We start from the raw sequence: 24145 nt of genomic DNA, 5'->3' as shown, positions 1-24145 counted from the left end.
CAGGCCACACCTTCTGCCAGGGCAGTCATCCCAACCCTTCCACCTAGAATACAACCCCAGTTTTCCAAATAGGAACCCTTCTCTGCTGGGAGTTCACCCATGCCAGGGGGTGGGAACATCTTTCTCATCCTTTCCTGTTAACTTTTTCCAGCTCTGTAGATGTCAGCAGGTAAACCTCTCTGTTGCATCCTTGCCTTCTGTCTTCTCTGGCCCTTGTGTTTCAGCTCTCCAGCTTGGGGAGGTCAGCCAATGAACACCTCTGCAGCTTTCTCCCAGTGACTGCCTTCCCTATGTGATTCTTTTCCCTGATCCGTTATAGCTGCATATACTGCCTGGGCCTCCCCAGTTAGCCAAACTAGAAGCACCTTTACTAGTACAGAGGTTCTGGACATGCTTCATTTAAAAAGGGAAAAGCCAACCTGTGACAATAAGTCAAAAGGAAAAAAAACACTACATGGTATATTTAAAAAAAATCTGCTAACCAAGAAGCTGGTTTTTAAAACCTTGCATTCTTAAATAGCACAGTTTCTCTCTTTCTCTACAGTTTGGAGAAGACTGCAGAAGTAAAACATACCCTCCTGCAGGACCAACGTGAGTAACTCAAATGACTAGTACAGTTTTTGCCAAATTACAGGACAGTGAATTGAGAAGAAATAAAAAGCAGTTCAGTTTTCTTCTGGCTTGCTCACATAGAATCAGATGGAAAAATAATCTCTTCTAGTGTTTTGGCATTGCACTATACCAAGTAAACGTTTATAATATTTTTATATACCGTATTTTCCGGCGTATAGGGCGACTGGGTGTATAAGACGACCCCCTATCTTTTTAATTAAAAGATAGGGTTTCATCTTATACCCCAGCGCCCCTCCGCCTCCTTTGCTCCCGGTGTCCCTGGTCTGCTGGAGATGGTCCCCAGCAGACCAGAGGCACCGGGAGCAAAGCCGCCAGGAGCGCCTGGGCTGCCCCCCCCCCCCCCCCCGCCGGAGCCCCTCCGAGGCTTTGAAAGCCTCGGGGGAAGCCGGCGGCGGGGCATCCCAGGCGCGCATGGGCTGCGCCCCCGCCGGAGCCCCTCCGCGGCTTTGAAAGCCTCGGGGGAAGCCGGCGGCGGGGCATCCCAGGCGCGCATGGGCTGCGCCCCCGCCGGAGCCCCTCCGCGGCTTTGAAAGCCTCGGGGGAAGCCGGCGGCGGGGCATCCCAGGCGCGCATGGGCTGCGCCCCCGCCGGAGCCCCTCCGCGGCTTTGAAAGCCTCGGGGGAAGCCGGCGGCGGGGCAGCCCAGGCGCGCCTGGGATGCCCCGCCGCCGGCTTCCCCCGAGGCTTTCAAAGCCGCGGAGGGGCTCCGGCGGGGGGGCAGCCCATGCGCGCCTGGGATGCCCCGCCGCCGGCTTCCCCCGAGGCTTTCAAAGCCGCGGAGGGGCTCCGGCGGGGGCGCAGCCCATGCGCGCCTGGGATGCCCCGCCGCCGGCTTCCCCCGAGGCTTTCAAAGCCGCGGAGGGGCTCCGGCGGGGGGGCAGCCCATGCGCGCCTGGGATGCCCCGCCGCCGGCTTCCCCCGAGGCTTTCAAAGCCGCGGAGGGGCTCCGGCGGGGGCGCAGCCCATGCGCGCCTGGGATGCCCCGCCGCCGGCTTCCCCCGAGGCTTTCAAAGCCGCGGAGGGGCTCCGGCGGGGGGGCAGCCCATGCGCGCCTGGGATGCCCCGCCGCCGGCTTCCCCCGAGGCTTTCAAAGCCGCGGAGGGGCTCCGGCGGGGGGGCAGCCCATGCGCGCCTGGGATGCCCCGCCGCCGGCTTCCCCCGAGGCTTTCAAAGCCGCGGAGGGGCTCCGGCGGGGGCGCAGCCCATGCGCGCCTGGGATGCCCCGCCGCCGGCTTCCCCCGAGGCTTTCAAAGCCGCGGAGGGGCTCCGGCGGGGGGGCAGCCCATGCGCGCCTGGGATGCCCCCCCGCCGGCTTCCCCCGAGGCTTTCAAAGCCGCGGAGGGGCTCCGGCGGCGGTGCATCCGGCGTACAAGACGACCCCCGATTTTGGGGGGATGTTTTTTAACATCAGAGGTCGTCTTGTACGCCGGAATATACGGTATATGAACTTTGGTACTTGTTTTTCAGATTCAAGGGGACGGTTCCTACCTACATCATAAATCTTGATTTACCTCCCAGCAGAAGATGGGACAAGTTGATGAGTGAAAAAAAACCAGAGGTATCAAGTAACACTTTTTCTTTTAAGTTTAGCTTGAATCATAACTAGTATACAACTTTCTCTCATAGAGTCTCACAGGAAAGAGTGAGATGAATTTACTTCTGAAATATTTAATGACTACTTAAACTGATCTAATTTAAGTTCTTGATCAGAAAGCAAATAAAATGGTTTAAGCAAACATTATTTCTTTCTACAAAATGTTTATTCTCAGAACTGAATCTGATATAAAATAAAGTAAGTTAGAACACTGAAGAGTGACATTTTCTGAGGTGGACTTCATTTTTCTTACCATTTTTTTTCTTCAAATCTAAACACAATTATGGGAAAATTGTGCCAATGTAATGGCCTTCTGGGGATTGAAGTGTTGTATCCACAAATACAATATACAACAGCAGTATTAACTTTCCCATGTTAACCAGTCAATGTGCCTGCTCCCTAATTTGGAAACATCGACTCGGGTGCTGATAGTCCATTCCCCGTCACCATGCTTGTGTTGTCCTCTTAAGACTGTATATAACCTAACTAACTGTGGGGGAGCTTTTTGTTGTGTGGTAAGAGGGTCACTGTTTGGTTCATTTAACCCATCTAATCTTCCATTTGGTAGGAATAGCTCTTGAACAACATTTAAATGTGTTTGGGTTGAACCAACAGAAAAAGTACAGTCAGATTTTTACATCTGCTTGTCTCTAGGCTTAAAATTTTTATTTAGGCTTCTATTTAGAAGTGGTGCTTTTCCCCAAGTGGGTTGGGCATCTGCTTCTTACCCTGATTTTTAGTGTTAGCTGGAGCTGTTCAACACCTCAAAACTAAACTAGTTTTGCTTGTGCCCAAATGTAAGTCTTAAAAATCTATTTTTAGATAGACATGCCTATAACTTTGTTTGTATATTTTAGACCATGTAATCCAAATCAGTGGAGTTGGACCATTTATAACATAACTACATTTGTGATGTGCTTTCAGATGAAACAAATGTGAAGTTTTTGTACCATATGTACTTGAGAAGTTTCCTAAAGTAGGGGTCTTTACCTTCCTATCTGAAAAGACTCAAGCACATGAGTGCTGAATAAGGTTATGTCTAGACTACAAAGATAAATCGGAAAAAGAAACGCAATTTGTGGTACATAAATGTATCTTTTTCCAATTTACTTCCAAAAGAGGCTTTTCCGGAATTGTGCCCATCTAAACATGCCACATTTTGGGGGGAAACCCCCTCTTTCGGAACATCCCTTCCTCCTCATAAACTGAGATTTACAGGGATGCTGACAAAACGCGTCTACTTTTCTGACATTTCTTTTCAGAAGAATGGACGTGTTCCTTGGCATACCTCTGGAAAAACTCTGCAGTCTAGAGGTATCCTAAGTGAAGAAATAGAATGGAATTTGTTTTTGTTTGTTTTTTTTAAAAAAAAAGAAGTGCCAGTTCTAGGATTTTGTCAAGAGAAAAAAAAACGCCAGAGAAAATTTGTCAAGCAAAAACAAAAAAATGCTTGGGAAGTCGGGGCCTGTTATACCAATAAAAGCAAGCAGGATCTTATGAGGGGGATAAGGTAAAAAGCCACATTTATTGTAAAGATAATAATAAAAAAATAAAGAAAAGATAGACGCAAACAACGTTGTTTAACTACTTAACCCTTATACATATAAACATTCATTCATTCATCCATTCATTCAGGTTCTGTGTATTTGTTATAGTTACCAGCCTGGAAGTTGCTTGTGACAGAATACTGGCCAGGTATTCTGTACACAAGTGATGGTAGTGGGGAGCGAAGTCCTGATCAGATGTGCATCTGAAGCTCCTGGTAGGCTGGCAGCAGAACCTTGGACTCTGATTCCATAGTTTTTTAGTCCAGTTCTTATAGGAATTTCTTCCTATGCCAGTCTATGGAAATTGCTGCATCGTGCTGATGTCTTCAGGGTGGCTGCCAGGTGCTCGTCAGTGATCTCCTTGAGTGGACCTCCAGTACTTGGTTTTCTCCACTTGACACCTTTTGGTTGCGCTGGCACCTGACGCCTTTTTCAGCCCTTTGTTGCTGTATTCTCAGGCTGGCACCTCTCAGAACCATTCATTCATCGTCCAAGCACTCTCTCTCTCTCTTACATACATTCCCTAATTAATGTTTCCCATACAGTGTTTCATATAATAACAACTTTACATATTCAAGAGTTGTAGTTACAAAAAAGTCAAGTTTCTGGGTGGCATTTCTTGAAACATTCTCTGTCTGAGTGCTGAGTTAGTTACAGTTGTTTTGAAGAGAACAGGCGTCAATTATGTAACAATGCCCTTAGTCAATTACAGGTCTTGGCTCCCATAGCAGAGTTAGTGGCTTGACAATGCATTATTACAATGTATCTCTGCAATGTCAATTTCAAGCAGCCCCTTGCACAAGCTTGAGCATGCCCTGGGACACAGGGGGGGGCTGTTTCTGGCTACATAGGATTATATTCTTAACAGTTCTAAGTTACATTATATTCTAAACATTTAACAATCTTAACTAATAATAATAAATCTAAATAATAATAATAAATCTAAACACTTTAAGTTGTGAGGAACAAATTATGGGGAGTCACTTCCACTTGGGGGAATCATTTTTAATACATTGATATGTTATCCCTACAGGCCGAAATGTGGTCATGGCCCCTTTAATTGCCATGGGTCCCGAGTGCGCTTCTATCCAGTGCGGCATGAGTGCTCCTAGGGCTGGCTGGGGGCTGTGCCGGAGGAAAGTGGCGAGTACTCCCCCAAAAAAGATGATGGTACTCTGTACCGGTGTGTACCGTCAAAAAAACACTGGATGTAACCCTTTCATGGCTGGAAGTGTGCAGAAATTATCAGTGTAAAACATTGCCAGTGGATGACCATGGTAGTATCTACCAAGCACAGTCATTCTTATTAAGATACTTACTGTTACAAGAAAAGATCCAGGCTCTGTCCTGAATTGGTATGAATAAGGATTGTAGCTAATCCCCCTGATTTCAGATGAGATTACACCTGTGAGTAAGGATTTCAGACTTGGGTTATTAAACGGTTGAAGATTATAATTTTTGCTTTCATTGTTTTTCTGTTTTATTTTGCATTTTAATATACTATCTTGAACTCTATTAACTTAAAACATTTTGCCTTCTAGTTGAAGACTGTAATTCATAGTATTAAAGATCTAGCAAATGCATTTATCCCTAGTGGCAAAGTGATTGAAATTGTGGATACTAAGTTGGTAAGTGTCGTCAATTTTGTTTTAATATCAAACTGCATGCTGTAGCCTCCAGAATGCTATCATAGAATCCATAGACATACAGGTCTGGAAGGACTGTGAGAGGTCATCAGATTCAGCCCCCTGCACAGTGACAGGGCCAGATACACCTCAACTGTATAATAGGCAATCTCCATTATTATTATTATTATCTCCTAGATCTGGAAGGGACCTTGCTAGGTCATCGAGGCCAGTCCCCTGCCTTCACAGCAGGACCAAATCCTATCCCTGATGAATTTTTGCCCCAAATCCCTAAATGGCCTCCACAAGGATTGAACTCACAACCCTGGGTTTAGCAGGCCAATACTCAAACCACTGAGCTATCCCTCCCCTGTTAGCTACTCTCCCTTGGAAGTCTATTCCAGGCCTTACTTACACTTATAATTAGAAAGTTTTTCCCTACTATCTAACCTAATTTTTCCCTTGCTGCAGATTAATCCTACTACTCCTCCAGAAACAGACTTCAGATGTTATACTTGCCTGCCCTTAGATTCTATTTTCTGGAGTTTACTGAACTTACTTACCTGAAACCAAACACTAAATTGCGGGGTGGGAAACCCACAAGTGTTCAGCTTCTTGAGTTCATAGGAATTCTCCCAAAGTTTGAACTTAGTTTTCCTATCCAATAGGAAAATTTATTTGCCACTTAAAAAAAGGCTTGGTTTCTTTAACAAAACAGATTTATTGAAATGCTGTTCATTCTGCTGTGCTGAACTCTTTAGTGTAGTCAGTTTTTTGTCCATTACATGTGCAGTAAGTGTCTGACCAGAACAGTATAGGTGTATTTACCAAATGGTCACAGAACCCTTTTTTTGTTTTTGGACTAATAGCAGCATGGTGGTCCCTCCCTTTTAACTGCTAGCATAAATAGGAAGTACATAAGTGTAGCAAAACTGATTTGAAACAGTAAAGTTCTGTGAAGCAGCAGTACTATCTGGAGTTAAAAGTAGAAGTACTATGTTCAGTTTTGCAAAGGGCAAAAGGGATAATAGCAAGAGAGACGGCAAATCTAGTATTAAAATCTACTGATCATAATTGTAAAATGTGTGTACAGTGCAATTTCCCTTTTCTTCTTTGTACATTTTTAGACTTCTCAGCTGTTTGACTAGCTGAAATGATTATCTTAAACTCTTTAGATAATGAAACACACTTGAAACAGTCGTAGTGGTTCTGAAATGCCTTTTATGTCTTGCTCTTTGAAGTTAAAGATTCTTGGGTCAAATCTTCAATCTAAATTTGGTATAGGACCTGAGCAAGGTAACAGCCCCACCCATGCTAGTTGTGCTTGAGCTAGTGAGCTAAAATAGCATTGTGGATATTGCCTTTAGACTAGCCACATGAGTACAGATCCGAGGAGTCAGGAGTGCTTGTACATGGTCATCTAATCCAAACTACAGACCTGCTGCAATGCCCACATTGCAATTTTTGCCATGCTGGCTTAAGTAGAGTTAGTGTATCTGCCTTCCTTGAATAGGAAGCACACTTCCAATTGCAATGTAGGCATAACATTTGATGCCTCTGCTCTCTTTAGTCTGAAAGTACAGTAGGCCAACCCTGTCCCTACCCAATTTACAACAGTCTCGTGTCACTGGATTAGAAGGCACTGTGGCATACCACATCCTACTTTCTCCCATTCCTCTGACAGGGAATGGGTGGTGTAGGTAGGGGTTCCCCTAGTCAGCGTTACTGTTAATGATTCATGGACTTGTCTTGGTCTTAACTGTGACTACACTTATCTCTTTATTAATGTCTGTGGTCTCAAAAATTAAGTGGCTATTGTGCTCATCTCCACTGTACAGATTTTAATAAACTAATTTTTATTCTTAAGGTGGTTCTTTGCCTTTCATTTTCTTCCACACCCCGTAAATATTGGCAGCAATGTTAAATGGCCAAATTACAGTGTCAGCCTAAAAAGATGTAAATATAAGGAGAGCCCCTGTTTAAAGACAAAGCTATTATTCATCTTCAGTTACAATTTAAACTAGATTTTTTTTTTCAGGTTTGGTTGATTTCCACTCTTCCCTACCCTTTCAATGAAGAGCTCAAAGGGATAGCAAATGCTTCAGGCATTCCTCCAGGTAATATTGTCAATATTTCAGTTTCATAGTGTCTGTTTCCATTTTTTTTCTTCTCTAAAAGTGCAGTGTATTTGTCAATCACATTAGCCTCCATTATCTAATTATTCAATATACAGTTGGTAATTTAGTGAAGCAATTTGTGATGCTATAAATGAAGAGTGCCTATAGGAACATAATGACAGCAAATGACACTTGAAAGATTGCAACATGTAATCTTTTTATCCAGCTGGGCCATCTCCCCAATGGCCTTGTGAAGCAAATCTACTGCTGGGAGTTATGGGGGTTCTCAATCCATGACTACTAGATGTCTCAGTCCTCCTTTGGTGAGGTTCTTTGCATTTCTTACACCCAATGCGCTATAGGACGAGGTGGGGAGTTAGATTGCTTTCTTTCCCAGAAAGGCTATGTCTGTACTGGCAGTAGTATGTAAGGTATGTATGCCAAAGTAAAAAGCAGATTGTATCCACGTGTAAGTCATAGCATTGTAGACTGGGGACATGCTGCTTTGGGCATGTAGAGATCATTGTAGGATAGATACCACCAGGATTCAGGAGTAACTTTATTTGGCCAAGCAATGCCTCACCCTGTACGCCAGTGATGGGCAAGCAAAGGTAGTAAATGAGCCGCATAGGTGGCCACAGAATTGTCATAACCAAGATGGGATAGAGTAGTTTTGCTAACTGTGCTTGTGTACCTGGAATTTGTGGAGTGGGCTAGATGAATCACAGCAGCGCTTTGATTGGATGCAGAGGGAGCGCGCAGCTCTCAGTCAGTGTTGTGTGCAATCAGCAATCAGCATGCACCTCACTTCATGTGCCCTTGCTTTACATGCACGTCACTTTAGTAATACTGGAAGGGAGAAAAAAACTACATGGATGGAAACTATGGGCTGCAGGTTGCCCACCACTGCTCTACATTGCTGTTGATACCCATGCTAGGTAGGCATGCAGTGTATGTATTCTACATGCTGAAGTAAGGTGTGTGCAGACTCCCATAATATATCTTTGTGTGCTCCATTTTCTTTATCAGAATCAATGTAGATCAGGAGATCCATTGATTTGTGCTTTTCCCAACACTCTTAGCCATGTGGGAGCATCATGAGTAGTGAAACGCTGAAGATTTTCTATGATGCAAGTTACTGAAAATATAGGTTTCCTTGTTCTGCATCAGATTTGGGTGGGCACATAGCTGCTCAAGAGAATCATAGAATCATAGAATAATAGGACTGGAAGGGACCTCAAGAGGTCATCGAGTCCAGCCCCCCGCCCTCAAGGCAGGACCAAGCTCCGTCTACACCATCCCTGACAGATATCTATCTAACCTGTTCTTAAATATCTCCAGAGAGGGAGATTCCACCACCTCCCTTGGCAATTTATTCCAATATTTGACCACCCTGACAGTTAGGAATTTTTTCCTAATGTCCAATCTAAACCTCCCCTGCTGCACTTTAAGCCCATTACTCCTTGTCCTGTCCTCAGAAACCAAGAGGAACAAATTTTCTCCTTCCTCCTTGTGACACCCTTTTAGATATTTGAAAACGCTATCATGTCCCCCCTTAATCTTCTTTTTTCCAAACTAAACAAGCCCAGTAAATAGTCCCCACATTAGTTCTCAAAATACTGAAGCTCCTTGTATCTTGTGAGGCTCTTGCCTTTAAATGAACTGGCCATTTGACTTAAGTCCCAAGAGAGTAAAACTGAAATTCTAGCAAAGTGTTGTAGAATGCTCCTATCTCCAATAGACTTCTTTCTAATAGTTACTGGTTTTTATTGACAGTCTGGCAGTTTGAATGTTCCTTCTTCTTGTTTTCTAGGAGAAATTCTTCTATTCAATATCTTCTATGAAATCTTTACCGTATGCACTTCTATAGTAGCAGAAGACAAAACAGGTAAAGTCTGTTCTTTGCTACTTTTATTGTGAATCTTAGGGAAACAATGTCTTTCTGGCTTTTGTCTTGTGTAAATACTTTTTAGTTGAGCTTTCCTAGTAATCCACTAGGAATTTTGCTGTTGCTAGCATCTCTTCTTTGCTGTCTTGCTGGATGAAGGGATTTGTTCAACGTCATTTTCCTCTGTCTCAGTTTCCTCTTCTGGAAAGTAGAAATAATACTGAGCTTTAAAGCACTTAGATCTACAGATAGAGTGCTATGTACAAGTTAACTTTATATGGAAGGCGCTCAGATATTAGGGTGATGGCATTATAAAACTTTAAATCGGATCATCTTAAGTGGCTGATTCCCTACTGAATGGAAAAAATCATAGTTGCCATGTTCTCTGAGGACTAGATTTCATGTTTTGTTTTCTTATTCCCTTCTTTCACCTTTCTAAACTGCACAGGCACTAACTTGAGTTGCCTCAAAAAGAGTCTTACATTTCTGAAAGAATTCGGTGAACAAATGGCATGAAGATTTCATTTGCTGCTTTTTCCCCTTCATGGAAATGAGTTCTGATATTGCACAATCACTCTTCTCATAAACATTTACAAACAGAGTAAACCAAATACTCAATTAGAACAAAACCCTCATACATAGTTGTGGATTAACCCAGATCTGGGCAAGATGCGGCCTGCCTAACACTTTGATGCAGCCTACGACTGCATCTGCCACTTCCTATTTATATCCTGATGCTCGTGCCACTGCATTTCCAGGTAGTAGGATCCTGTTTCAACGTCTCCTGGCTCATGGTTGCAGCAGGAACTGTGAGCCTTTTAAATAGCCAGGCTGTGTGGGTTGGTTTTGTTTTGTTTTTTGTTTTTGTTTTTTTAATTTCTTTATTTCAAAACCTCTGGCCCCAGACAATTCTGGGGAGAGACTAGTCCCCAGCCCTGCCTCTTCCACATCAGGTCCTCCCCCTTCTGGGGTGGACCTGGCCCATAACCATGGACCAAAATTCATTAAGTGGCTCCCCCTGAAAAAATGTTTGTCCAACCCTGGATTAATTAGAAAATTGGAACTGCTTTAGACTCTGGAAAACTAATAGCAATCTATAAGCTGCAACAACTTCACCTATGTCACAGATTTACTAGCATAGTTGAAATGCCCTTCCAAATCTCCAAGAAGATATAGCATTTTTAAAGTTACCTGATTATGTATTCAGTCTGGTGTTCTATTGTGTAAATTTGATAACATTCTATTTTATTAAAAAATTATTTGAAATGGGGAAAACTGGGAGAATTGTATTTATATGCTCAAATAATGTTGGGGATTAGAGTTCATTTTGATATTGAAAACAATGGGACCTGTTTCGTTTCATCAGAGGAAAAAAATGCTAAGGTTAGAAAACATTAAATTTAAAAAAGGAAAAGTTCTAGAAGCAGACTTGTTCCGAATATTTTTTTTGGCAAAAGTACCTTATTTAGACTCCTCAATTATTCTTCATAAAGTATGGTCTTACTTCGCATCCATATTGGTATATTAAGAACAGTCACAACAACATACAATTATAAAATCTTACATCTGCTATGAGTTCAGCTTGCCTGTTTTTTCTTTATTCAGACAGAGCCTTAACCTCCAAGACATGTCTATTTTAAAAAATATACTAAAGTCATTTCTTTTCTAAATCCAGGAAAGCTGTACCATGCTAGAAATTTAGATTTTGGACTATTTCTGGGGTAAGTGTGTGTCTGTCCTTTAGAATAACTCAAAATAAGAGTCCTAAAAGCAACCTAGGCTTGAATGTTACTGTTTGCTGTATTTCAGTACAAGCTGCTTAACATTTACACCTTGTCTGCCTATTGCAACTAGTTACTGTAGCTCTTCACTAAATATTGCTGATATAATAAAAAAGACCAGTGCAGGCTAAAAGTACAACTCTTCTAACCAGTGTGTTCTCTCTAATTTTTTCCATCCAAGCTAAGTGCAGATGTGCACCACCATTAGAAACACATGCTATTGGCTCTGCTAATCAGTTGGGTGGCACTGGAATCTCTCCTGGGTAACACTGAATCACTTAGCTTAACACTGCTCCTCACCTCAAATAGTAAAATTACCTTTATTTAGCAGAAATGGCTGTCGTTCAATTAAAAAATTGTCTTGCCCTATTACTGGAGTGGGGAACCTGCAGCCCCCAGCTTGCCTGGATCTCATCCCTGAGGCTTGGGACTTCTCTCTACAGCATTGGGGAACCTGCACTGACACTCCAACCCCCGCCCCAACTATCTCACCATGGGGCTGAGGCACACAATCTAATATCCTGGGGATCAGCAGCCCCGACCCAAAAAAGGTTCCCCACTCCTGCCCTATTAGCAAGAAAGAACCCCATAAATGGAATGAGCAGCTTCCCCCTCTTCCCCGTCCCCCCAAATATACCAGGCCTGGATAGTTGCTAGAGACCGATGCACTCTTGATATGCTCTGCTCTGTCCTAGTAGATGGAACTCAGTCCAGCACAGAGCTTGCTTTGGCGCAATACACAAAGGAAACGGTGTAAAAGAAAAGTTCCTCTAGTGGTATCATGTGAAGAAGCACTTGTGTCATGCCATCTGAATTATTCTGACTGCTTGTTTTATGGGTCTGCGCACGCGCACGCACACACTCTCACTCCTCCCCCATGGCCCCCCTCCCCCCTCATGTGATTCTGGAATTTGGTTTCCTTATAAGGATAACTTAGGTCAACAATGGACTTAAGCTTTTGCATTGTCTAAGAACAGTAGAAAAGTTTCTATGGACTCTTCTTCTAAATTCTTTTGGGGTGCATCTACACAACACCCTAAACTCAAAATAAGTTACGCAAATTGCATATCTTATTTTGAATCTATTTTGAAATTTGGCGCGACTATGCAGTGTCAAATTCAAAATAACACACTATTTCGAGACATCCCTTAACCCTTGTGGAACGAGGGTTATCAGGATGCCGAAATAGCATGTCCGTTACTGTATTTTGAAAAGCATTTCAAAATAACATCTTGTGTAGATGTGGGGTATTTATTTAGCCATGCAGTGTAGACATACCTCAATATTTTGCATCTCAAATATTGCCACATTATGCTAGTGCATGAGAACCAGAAAACAGAACCGAATAGATTATTTTTCTGAGAATTTTCCGAGAATGAAAACTATAAATAGTGAAAAGTAAACAGTATGAAACGAGTGAATTTTACTACTCTTAAAATTATCTATGGTGTGCTTAATGTGCTATGTTTTTTAAATACATACACACACATCTGCATACTAGGGGGCTGTGCCCCCCCCCGTTTGCTATGCTCAACAATCCCCTTCTCTCTGGGAGTAGGTGTCTGGCTGTGGGGAAGGTACAGGAGCAGGCTGGGAGTGGGGGGGTTCTCTCTGGAAGGGGTGAGAGGGATGGGGTACAGGGTCTCAGTGGAAGGAGTGTGAGGGAGTTGGGGGTCTCAGCTTGGGGGGTATAAGGAAGTGGGGGTGTAGGGTCTTGGTAGAGGGGGTGAGTGAGTAGGGTGGCATTTCCCCAGATAGAAAAGGAGCTTCAGCTCTGCCCCTCCCTCCCATCCCCAGCTGCTGCTGCTATCGCTTCCTCCCCTGTGGCCAACCTCAGTCTGGCCACATCAAGTGGCTGAGGGTGGAGGTGGGCGGCGACGTGGGCAGCATGTAGATGCAGATGATATTCCGTCATCTGGCAGGAAGAAAATGTCTCAAATACAGATATGCTTAACCTGGCTATCACTCTATTCTCAAGTTTTTGGAAGTTTTTATTATTAAATAACTATCCATATAGTTTTTATATGTCTCTAGTATCCCAGACCTACTGGGCACCTTGCTGCTTATAGGCATGTGAACTAAAGATTCAGCTGTGTAATAGTCTGAGAAATGTGGTCTCTAAAACAACTCAGTTTAGATTTGGGTTACAGATTTATTTACCATACAGGTCATTGTTTCCTTGACCTCTATCAGCAGGTTCACCATCTGCTTTCTGTCGAGAGGTTGGTAGTCTACTCGTTATTATATTTGTATCGTTATGACAAATATAGTGTTTGTAGCCGTATAGATTCTCATATTTTCTTCCACTCACTTTGTTTGAATAATCTGAGCTCCATTGCGGGGCAGTAGTTTCCCTCCCAACTCTTTTGTTAACTAAGAATTTCATTTCAGAATTTCATTTGTGACTAGTTCAATCACAAGGGTTCCCCTTGCAACTGTCATTTGCTGTGCTGGTCAAGCCACTGAGCCTGCCAGCTTGCTCTCTGCTATGCCCCACCACCCTGCCCTTCCGGGCCAGAAGCTCTGGTCTCCCCCAGCCAAGGCACAGATTTGAAGTAGCAGCCCCCATCAGATCAATACAGATACTATGCCAGCTCAGCTGTGGGAGAGCTTAGCTATAAGGCCAATGACAGCACCCTGGAACACAACCCCAAAGAGGATCAAAACTCAGAATAAATTCATCTTACTTTGTATAAAAGTTTTACACAGAGAAAACTCATCAGGTTAGCTTCCTTTTTCAATAAAAGAGAGAGATGCACAGTGGTTACTTCCCGCCCCCCCCCCCCCCCATGTAACAATTTACACTGGACTTGCTTATAAAAATGTTGTTTATTAAGTGTAAAAAGTAGGATTTGAGTGATTGCAAGTGACAACAGACAGAAGAAAGTAAATTACTAATACAAAGTAAACAAAACATGCTAATCTTAATACACTAAAACTTGTTAAATGCCAACAGCTCTAATCCTCTTTCACGAGCTAGGTGGTCTCCTAGCCCGGGCCCAATCCTACCCCTCTTTTAGTCTTAGATGTTTCCAGCAGGTATCTTGATTGGTAGGAAGGGGGCTCCTGGCATCTAGTCACTTCCTATTGTTTGGTTTTCTACCTTTATATCCTTTTTGCAAAAGGCAGGAATTCTGTGTGTTCCGTCTAATTTTTTTTCTCACTTTGAGCAGAAAAGTACTGGATTCATAATGGGTTCCAGCATTAGGTGGTCTGGCCACAGTCCTGGCATGACCAACCACAATCCAGGCTTAAAGGAAAAACAAATATTTGCAGATTTGTTACTTTGAGCACCTAAGTTTCTGGCATATCAATAATGGCCCTCATTAGTACATTTTAGAATTACAGGCAGTCCCCGAGTTACGCGGATCCGACTTATGTCGGATCCCTAGATACGAACTTACGAACGGGGCCCTCTCCCTGGTCTCCAGCAGACCAGGGAAAGGAAGCAAAGCGGCGGGGCTGTCCGCTGCCCGCGTGCTCCAGGGCTTTGCTCTGCTTTGCTCCCCGTCCCCCTGGTCTGCAGACCAGGAGGACGGGGAGCAAAGTAGCGGAACACGCGGGCGGCGGGCAGGGGGACGGGGAGCAAAGCGGAGCAAAGCCGCGGAGCCGGAGGGCAGCAGGACAGCCACGGCGCGTCTGGGCTGTCCCGCTGCCCCTGTGCTCCGCGGCTTTGCTCCGGGCGCCTGTGGTACAGCAGCTGGGGCGCTGCCGGTTGGTCCCGTAGCGCCGCTCTGGGCGCTACGGGACCAACCCGGCAGCACCCCAGCTGCTCTGCCCCAGGCATCCCCAAGTCAGCCGCTGCTGAAACGGACCAGGTTCTGACTACAGGAAGCCCCTGGCCCGGGGCTTCCTGGAATCAGCAGCTGATCGGTTTCAGCAGCAGCTGACTTGGGGATGCCTGGGGTTCTTAAGTTGAATCTGTAATGTAAGTCAGAACTGGTGTCCAGATTCAGCCACTGTTGAAACTGATCAGTTTCAGCAGCGGCTGAATCTGGACGCCAGTTCCGACTTACATACAGATTCAACTTAAGAACAAACCTATAGTCCCTATCTTGTACGTAACCCGGGGACTGCCTGTATAACCAGATCTACATTTCTAACTTTGCATACAAGGATGATACTTGCACAAAAATAGAATATGCACATTCCACAATTTTTAACTTAAAAAATGTTACATAATGCATTTTGCCTAAATTTGAGTTATGCATATTCATAAGCCAGTTTTTATAAAGCATTGGGGATGCCCTGTGACACCATTCATTATCCCATTACATTTCTGAAAATGTATCTTTTCCTAATACCAGGGATTTCAGATCTCAGAGTTTTTGTTTTAATTTCTCATTTGCATATAGTCCTTTATGTTAGTTTTTTAAAGAGATGTGTGTCTGCCTATGGGATATTCACTTCCTGAATTGCTGCAACTTATCTCCCTCTTTCACACAGATACCCTCTGCATATTAAATATAACTTCTGTCTTCTCCATATTTTTACAAGAATTGCCGCTGTTTCTTGCAAGCTTTATTGGTCTGAACTCCTCATCATCTTCCAGATTTCTCCTGACTAATAGCAAGAATAATCTCCTCCCAAAAAACCTCCACTGTTCTTTAGCCTCTCAACAAAGACAACCCCTGCATCTCTTTAATGAATCCTGATAGTATTGTATGTTTGCTTCCTCAATGACCCTATAGGATACAGGCATGACTGAGACTTTAAAGTCGGCCTTGCACAATGAAATTTGATCACCCTTTGTCCAAGAGGCATACAATATTGGGGTGCTTTCAAAGTCTCAGTAACTCCTGGAATTCCAGGTAGTATCGGCCAAAAATGGTCCAGTTACTGCGGCAGTTGACATCATTTCAAGACCTCTTACTAACAGAGCTAAAGTGGCTGGATAAGTGTTGTATAAAGATCCAGTTTGGCATTGAACAGTAGGATATGGACCAATATTGAGTCTTTACAACCATATGTTCACCCATAAACTGCAGTTTATAAATTTTGCTTTACACATTCATGCATGGATTTCTTTTTAATCCTTACGTCTAGCTAGTACTACGTGTGGAATTAAGAACCCTGTTGCATTGGATGCATGTGTGCATTACTGTAATGCAGTTATATGTTGCAGTCTGTAATAATTGTGGATTAGCTGAGTTTTCTTTCCTTCTGCAGGTGGAACGTAAAAAATAGTTCTTGGATTATAACTCAGGAACTGAAGCCCTTAGTGGTGACTCTGGACTTCCAGAGAAACAACAAAACAGTATTTAAGTCTACAAACTTCGCAGGATATGTGGGCATAGTATCTGGAATCAAACCAGTAAGTATTCTTTGTTTGCAATGATACAAAACTTTCTAGGTTTTCCCTTTTTTAGCGCACAATTCACTTTCCTTCCAAGATCAAATAGCAAATATCCATCTTCACAGATTGTCCTCCGTCTTTGTAACTGAGCCCTTTACATGTAATTGAGAAGGAAATATACATTTCCAAAGAGTGGAAGAAGAAAGGATACTTGTTGAAGGCCATTGATTTGCGCAATTTCATTATAGAAGGAAACAACCCAAATAAAATACTTGAACTTTGAAGCAAGCTTGTGTAGCTAAATCTTAAAGAAAAAGGAAAGGAAAGAAAAATTTAAATGAGCAAGCTTTGTAAACATGTAAAAAGTGAGATCACCTGTGATTCCCAAAAAGGGGAACCAGCAAACTTGGTCAGGGTTCTTAGTGTTAATCTCTCTTCCTAGTAAATGTAGAGATGTATTTTAAAATGACTTGGTTTACCAGCAGTGAGATTTGGGGGTTACCTAGAGTTTAATCACTGTGACTATAAACATACACCCTTCCTCTCAAACTGGGGGCATTCCTCACTGCTTCCTCTTTTCCCTTTATTTTACCATTACCTCAGTCTTTTCTATGTGCTCTATCCAACTACTCTCCTCTACCATTTTAGTCCCCAGCACAGTAGAATGAGTTTCACCTTCAGTCCCTGTTCCTTCTTAACCTTTCTTCATCTTGGTAATTCCACAAGCCAACAACTTGGAAAGATCAACTTAGCTGTTGTGTTCTATTCCCACCCCACTAAAGGAGCAGAGTGTACATGAGGGAAATTTTTGAGGCTTTAACATGGAGTCTAATGCACACATTGGGGCTACGTCTACACTGGCCCCTTTTCCGGAAGGGGCATGGTAATTTTTGAGATCGTAACAGGGAAATCCGCGGGGGATTTAAATATCCCCCGCGGCATTTAAATAAAAATTTCCTCCGCTTTTTTCCGGCTTTTAGAAAAGCCGGAAAAGGGCGCTTTTTCCGGAGGATCGGGGCCAGTGTAGACGCTCTTTTCCGGCTTTTCTAAAAGCCGGAAAAAAGCGGCGGACATTTTTATTTAAATGCCGCGGGGGATATTTAAATCCCCCGCGGATTTCCCTATTACGATCTCAAAAATTAGCATGCCCCTTCCGGAAAAGGGGCCAGTGTAGACGTAGCCTGGGTGTTTCATGTGTGAGGATAACATGTAAGTGTGGTTCAGGTCACCATGTCATTGGGCAAGTGGGTAGATTGCGATCTAGTCTTCAAGCCTGGAAGTTCACTGAAGTCTGGTGTCGTTATGAAAGACTAAGCAAGTGGTTAGTTAGCAAGTAGTTAAAAAGGAGGTTGGTACTGAGGGGTGACTGATGTGCTGCTTCTGTACTAGTGTGGGAGAATGTCCCCAGCATTGACTTGGCACAACAGCAACATCTTTGTGGCTCACTACAGTAGACTGCAAACCTTATGATCCAACTCCACTTCAGCCTTGTTTTACCCACATCTAGATTAGTGAGATTCTGCTGCATTTGTGTCTAATTTTGCAACCCCTTACTCAATGAGTAGTTCTACTGGTGTCTTCTGGAAACATTCTCACATAGAACAGATTACAGGACCAAGCTACATGTTCACTTTAAAATATAGTATTACTTTTAAATAGTTACTGACACTGCAACTTTATTATGAAAGCTAACTTAATTTTGTTTACTGTTTCCCAGGGAATTTTCACTCTTACGATGAATGAGCGTTTCAGTCTTGATGGTGGTTACATTGGTGAGTAACTGTAAGACTTGTTTCTTGAATAAATAGTAAAGTTTTCAAACGTTAGTGGCATCTACTAACTTACAAATAAGACTTGACATCACTGTCAGAGGTACAAGATAGGGAAACAGGAAGCTAACGCTAGAGATTATACAGGTATGTAGAAGCTATAAAAATCAGAAAGAAATAAGATTTTGTGTGTGTGTGAAGACAAGTTGTTACAATTGATGATTTTTTTCAGGAATCTTTGAGTGGATTCTTGGGAGGAGAGATGGTATGTGGATGGGCTTCCTCACCAGAACTGTACTAGAGAACAGTACAAGGTAACAATTTTTTTTTCTTCTGATCTTTCAGCGGCTTTGTTTACAGTGGCAAACATTAGCACTTGAAACCTCCTAGCTACTCTAAATGTTTAAAATCTATTAGAAGCTTGAAAAATCGATTGCCTATTTTGACAGAGGTAGATCTTTCTAGAAACTGGAAAAGGTTCCTTTTCTTGTCATGCATTTGTGTGTGTGGCTGGTTTGTTTTTGAGAAACCTTTCTTTCTTAAATGACATTAACAAGACTACTTCAAAACCTAGCACAAGTTGGAATGTTGACATGATATTGGAGAAAATGCATTGTTTTGCTCCAGCCCAGTAGGGGGAGTGTAACACACTTTAGTGAGTTATAAAAAAGTTTCCATTTTGGTCTTAATGACAGTTAAACAGAAAACGATCCAGGAGACTTTTCCCAGTAAATTATAGGACTATACCATTTTTGTATAGCAAATCAGATTGTAAACATGAGCAGCTTCTATTGGGGAACTTTTACTTCCACAGGACTACGTAAAGTAACAACACTGAGTTGGTGTAAGTTTACTTATTGACTAAGACTGATAAAATGGAAAATACTTTTCTAAAGCTTCGATATTCAGTTATTCATAGGGCTTAAAGCACAGAGGGAAAAAATGTAGATTAACATGACTCTTCCCTAATGCATAATTTAGTTATCAAGAAGCAAAGGACCAACTGGTTAAAACAAGGCTACTGGCTCCAGCTTACTTCATACTGGGAGGAAACAAAACTGGAGAGGGCTGCGTGATCACTCGTAGCAGACTAGCGACCTTGGATATCTGGGAGTAAGTACAAGTTGCACCGCCTTAAACTGGGACACACTCGTCCGGCAACACCCGGGTTTCAGCAGGACCAGGGATATTGCTGAATGAGAGTTCTGAGGCAGGAGGGCCAGCTGCTGAGAGCCCCAAGCACAGCGAGGCTGGTAGTAGTGGGCGAAGGGCCTCAGCAGCCTGGCGGCAGTAGCTGTGCCATGGTAGCAGGGCAAAGCAGCCCGGCAACCCAGCTGGAGCCGGGGCAGCCTGTGTGTGCCAGCCCAGCAGTGGGGTTGTGCTGCGGTAGCCCAAGAGGGGCTGCATGCCAGCCCAGCTTGCTGGCAGCAAAGCCATCTGCATCCGTGGCAGGTCAACAGCCCAACTGGGGACACATGCTGGCTGGCAGTGTGGCTGGGGCTGTGTGAGGCTGGAGCGGCAGCTATGGCAGTGCAGCTGGGGCAGCTGTGTGGAGGGAGTAATAGAGGGCTGATAGCAAGGGACCTTCCCTGGTCAGGCAAATTCTCTCAGCCAAGACTGCTCAGGTCCCAAAGGTGCTGGACCAGTGAGGTCCAACCTGTACGTTTAGGAGCAAGACAACTTCCATTGGTGTAAGTGCACCTATGTCTAATGTATGATCTCTTATTTTTCCCGCTTACCAAAGAGAGCAAGCTGACTCTAGTATCTTATTGCTTGATCTGTTAGGTTGTTTTTAAAACTTTTAATCCAAAAAGCAATGTTTTGATATATTATCTGGCTTAGTCAGGAAGAGGAAGTTTGTAATCCTAAACAGCTATTTCACTAATCTGATCATGAATCTCAAATTCTTTAACTAGTGCTATCAGTGAAATACAGATATGGTTAACATAGGAGATAGAAGTGTATCTGTGGCGCATTTAATCAGGAAATTAACACACATTCACATCTCTTCTCAAGCCTTGATGCAAATGGGGGCACATGGTATGTTGTGGAAACAAACTATGATCGTTGGCAAGCTCCCCTTGTCTTGGATGACCGTAGAACACCTGCAATGAAGTGCATGAACCAGACAAAGCAAGAGGTAAATATTGTAAAATAACTTAATTTAGCATTTTGAAGTTCTGTGAACTGAAGCTACCTCATAGTGAGGATCTGCTCTAACCATTGCAGTTGCATTAGCTTGGTAACAAGAACATGCATGCAAGTCTTAAGGGAGTAGCCATGTTAGTCTATATCTGCAAAAACAAAGAGGAGTCCTGTGACACCGTAGAGACTAAACAGATTTATTAGGGCATAAGCTTTCGTGGGTAATACCCACTTTATCAGATGAATTGGAGTAGAGTTTACAGAAGCATAGGTGTGTATATATAAGAACAACAAAAGAAAGAATCTACTTCGTTTACACAAGTACCCTCTATTTTTTTTTAATAACCATTTTCCTGCTCTGGCCTGAGGCTTTCACTGCTCTGCATTTTTAAACTTAAATTTCGGAAACATCTTTTTCTTCTGTAGTACAAACAGGTAGGGGTAGAACTGATAATATAAAAACAATTCCTAACCTAAATACAGGAATTGCTTCATACATGAGTGAAATACAGCAGCTGACTTAACAGGTACCTTATGCTATAAAACTGCCATACCTGTATCAAAGTCTAGCCTGCCAATCTCCCATCCAGAAGATGGTTGGGGAGTTGCATATTCTTTCGGTCTGCTTTATCTTTATAGGTTACACAATCAGCAAAGATGATAGATCACTGTTCTTAGCATGATCTTGTTACATAATTTATGTAAACATGAGCTACTGTAAACCTAGCTAATTGCACTCTTCTCTTTCAGAACATCTCCCTATCAACCATCTATGATGTTCTCTCCACAAAACCTATCTTAAATAAGGTAACCATATTTTCCCATTGCTTGCAATGGTGGTGTATTTCACAATGTGGGCACATTACTTGAGACCAGATTCAGTGGAATTTCACCTTTTTACTCTGGTTGATCTGTGTATATTTTGGTAGAAATTTGAAACAAACAAAGCAAAACCCCTTAGTCTTGAAAATGTAAAAAAATAACCAGGAAAACAGTTACTGAAATATCAGTGAGAATGCAGTGATCATACCAGTTTGTAAGAGGATGTGTAGCAAATCCAGTTAATTCAAAGAAATGAGGATGACTGTCTCCTCATTTCCAATAGCAATCAAATTACACAAGCAGGGGAAAGCACTACTATGACATTACTAGTAAAAATTTCCTCAAAATATGTTTGCAGAGTTCTCAGGCACTCTGCAAAATGTATAGAAAACCATTTAACCTTGTATCTGTAAATAGATGAAGCAAATACACTTGGCTTGAGATTTGACTGAGATCAGATTCACCCTTACCCAGGAATTTACAGCTTAAAGATCCAAGGAATAAATCCGGTCTAGTTTGTTTACAAATTGACTCTCCCCACACACATCTGTCCTCCTTAGTGCCAGGAGCAAGGAATGTAATGTCAAGGAGCATGGAAGAGAAGTGTTGATGTTGGTTTGGTTTGGTTTTTTTTTTTTTTTTTTTTTTGTGACAGAGATAAATTGTAAGATAATTTCTCCTCTTATAAATACAGACTCAAATTCATTACCGAGATTCTGGGCTTTCATTAAGGATCAGTACAAAACTGGTTAATTAGCAATCCACATAATTTAGAATTCTTCTAACTTTTGGGTTGCAGCTCAGGATGCTACTTCCCAGCATGTTTAGAGTTTTTCTCTTAACATATGGAATGGACTCTTGTCAGTTCTTCAGTGGGATTAGGATTAAGTCTAGTTACAAGTGATCATAGTGGTTATATTCTAGGTTTTGGTTTTTTGTGTGGATAGCAGGAACATATATTCATATTCTTGCTTTTACAGTATTAATGTAATACAGGCAGTCCCCGACTTACGCGGATCCGACTTATGTCGGATCCGCAGTTACGAACAGGGCTGCGGAGCAAAGCCCCGGAGGGGCTCGGGCAGCGAGGCAGCCCAGGCGTGCCTGGGCTGCTCCGCTGCCGGCTTCCCCGAGACTTTGCAAAGCCGCAGGGGGGCTCGGGCAGCGGGGCAACCCAGAGGCGCCTGGGCTGCTCCGCTGCCGGCTTCCCCGAGGCTTTGCAAAGCCGCGGAGGGGCTCGGGCAGCGAGGCAGCCCAAGCGCCCCGCGGCTGTCCCGCTGCCGGCGTCCTCAGAGGCTTTGCTCCCCGTCTCCCTGGTCTGCTGGTCTCCAGCAGACCAGGGAGACGGGGAGCAAAGCCGTGGAGGACCCAGGCGGCGGGACTGCGGTGCGTCTCGGTCCGCCGCCCGCGTCTTCCTGGTCTGCTGGGGTGGGGGCGGGGAGGGGTGCAGCTAGTACGCCCCCCCCCTTGCCCCCCAGCAGACTAGGTTTTTCTCCGGACGCCTGTGGCAGAGCAGCTGGGGCGCTGACGGTTGGTCCCGCAGCGCCGCTCTGGGCGCTACTGGACCAACCCAGCAGCACCCCAGCTGCTCTGGTCCTGATTCAGCCGCTGCTGGTCAGTTTCAGCAGCGGCTGAATCAGGACGCCTGGGGCAGAGCAGCTGGGGTGCTGCTGGGTTGGTCCAGTAGCGCCGAGGAGCGGCGCTACTGGAGCAACCCAGCAGCACCCCAGCTGCTCTGCCCCAGGCGTCCTGATTTAGCCGCTGCTGAAACTGACCAGCGCTGACTACAGGAAGCCCGAGGCAGAGTTGCTCTGCCCCGGGCTTCCTGGAATCAGCTGCTGATCAGTTTCAGCAGCTGCTGACTTGGGGACGCTTGGGGTTCTTAAGTTGATTCTGTATGTAAGTCAGAACTGGCGGTCAGTTTCAGCAGCGGCTGAATCTGGACGCCAGTTCCGACTTACATACAGATTCAACTTAAGAACAAACCTACAGTCCCTATCTTGTACGTAACCCGGGGACTTCCTGTATTTCATTAAACCGCATAATATACAAAACTAGAAATATTAGATGCTAAAAGACAAATAGTTGTTGTTCTCTCTGTTCCTCAATGACTATCTGAAATAAGTAAAATGTGAATCACAGGAGGAATAACATGAGTTCCTTTATCTTGCTAGCTGACTGTGTGCACAACACTGATGGAGGTTTCGGAAGGCCGTTCAGAAAGTTATCTGCGGGAGTGCATAGGTTCCTGTAGTCCTTGGTGATCCTTCACCCACCTGGGATGAGCTCTGCCTGTGGAACTGGATGCCTGTCATTTAAAATAACTATTCCTCTGAAAAGGGGTTCTTCAGACTACACATTTTTTATCAGTTTGATGGCAATATGCAAATAGCCACAAATGAAGGACCTGTCCTACATTGGATCTCTTTGCTTCCTTAATTATTGGCAGTTCAGACAACTGTGTCCTAGTATTCCTTTGTTTATTCTTCCAAGTATCTTTTCTGTAAGTGTAATTCAACAATCGCCTATTGGTCCCTGCTAATTTTTGTTACTGCAGTTGTTCAGAACATTTCTTTTTGAGATTAAAGATATTTTTAAACGACAACATTTTATTAACATAGCACCCTCTCCCAGTATGAAAGAACTAGAAATGGCATTAAAAGGCAGTTGATTAAATTAGTTCTGCTACTTTTTCTTTTCACAATAACAAATTAAGAGTAATAAAGTTATTTGGAAGAATGTTTAATGCTGCTAGTTCCATATTAAGAATGTATTTCTAAAATGTCTATGTAAAATGACCTATTCATAAACTAACTCTTATTACAATAAACAAGCTGTTGGGGAATGTATTGTGTTTAGTCTGGAACAGAAGTGGTCTTCAGTGGTTGGGAGATTTTTATCCATGTTATCTTGTTGGTATGACTTGTGC

General features: G+C 43.5%; 1 protein-coding gene across 2 annotated transcripts in view; it reads left to right on the top strand.

The window, feature by feature from the left end:
• The window catches only part of ASAH1 (N-acylsphingosine amidohydrolase 1), a 33540-nt gene extending 9479 nt beyond the window's left edge, over nt 1-24061 (top strand). For both annotated transcript variants that reach the window (XM_075931188.2, XM_075931189.2), the window contains exons 2-14: nt 545-591; nt 2100-2190; nt 5315-5401; nt 7437-7515; nt 9329-9403; nt 11079-11124; nt 16354-16498; nt 18198-18252; nt 18482-18563; nt 19231-19362; nt 20266-20389; nt 21145-21201; nt 23391-24061. In XM_075931188.2, the coding sequence (XP_075787303.2) occupies nt 545-591; nt 2100-2190; nt 5315-5401; nt 7437-7515; nt 9329-9403; nt 11079-11124; nt 16354-16498; nt 18198-18252; nt 18482-18563; nt 19231-19362; nt 20266-20389; nt 21145-21201; nt 23391-23480 (1110 nt within the window). In that variant the 3' untranslated portion in view covers nt 23481-24061. The remainder of the gene's footprint in view (nt 1-544; nt 592-2099; nt 2191-5314; nt 5402-7436; nt 7516-9328; nt 9404-11078; nt 11125-16353; nt 16499-18197; nt 18253-18481; nt 18564-19230; nt 19363-20265; nt 20390-21144; nt 21202-23390) is intronic.
• Nucleotides 24062-24145: the final 84 nt, after the last annotated feature.

This window comes from Pelodiscus sinensis, chromosome 4 (genome assembly GCF_052426305.1).
Source record: "Pelodiscus sinensis isolate ZL-2025 chromosome 4, ASM5242630v1, whole genome shotgun sequence".
Classification (NCBI taxonomy): Eukaryota; Metazoa; Chordata; order Testudines; family Trionychidae; genus Pelodiscus; species Pelodiscus sinensis.
This window is presented reverse-complemented; position numbering and strand designations above follow the sequence as displayed.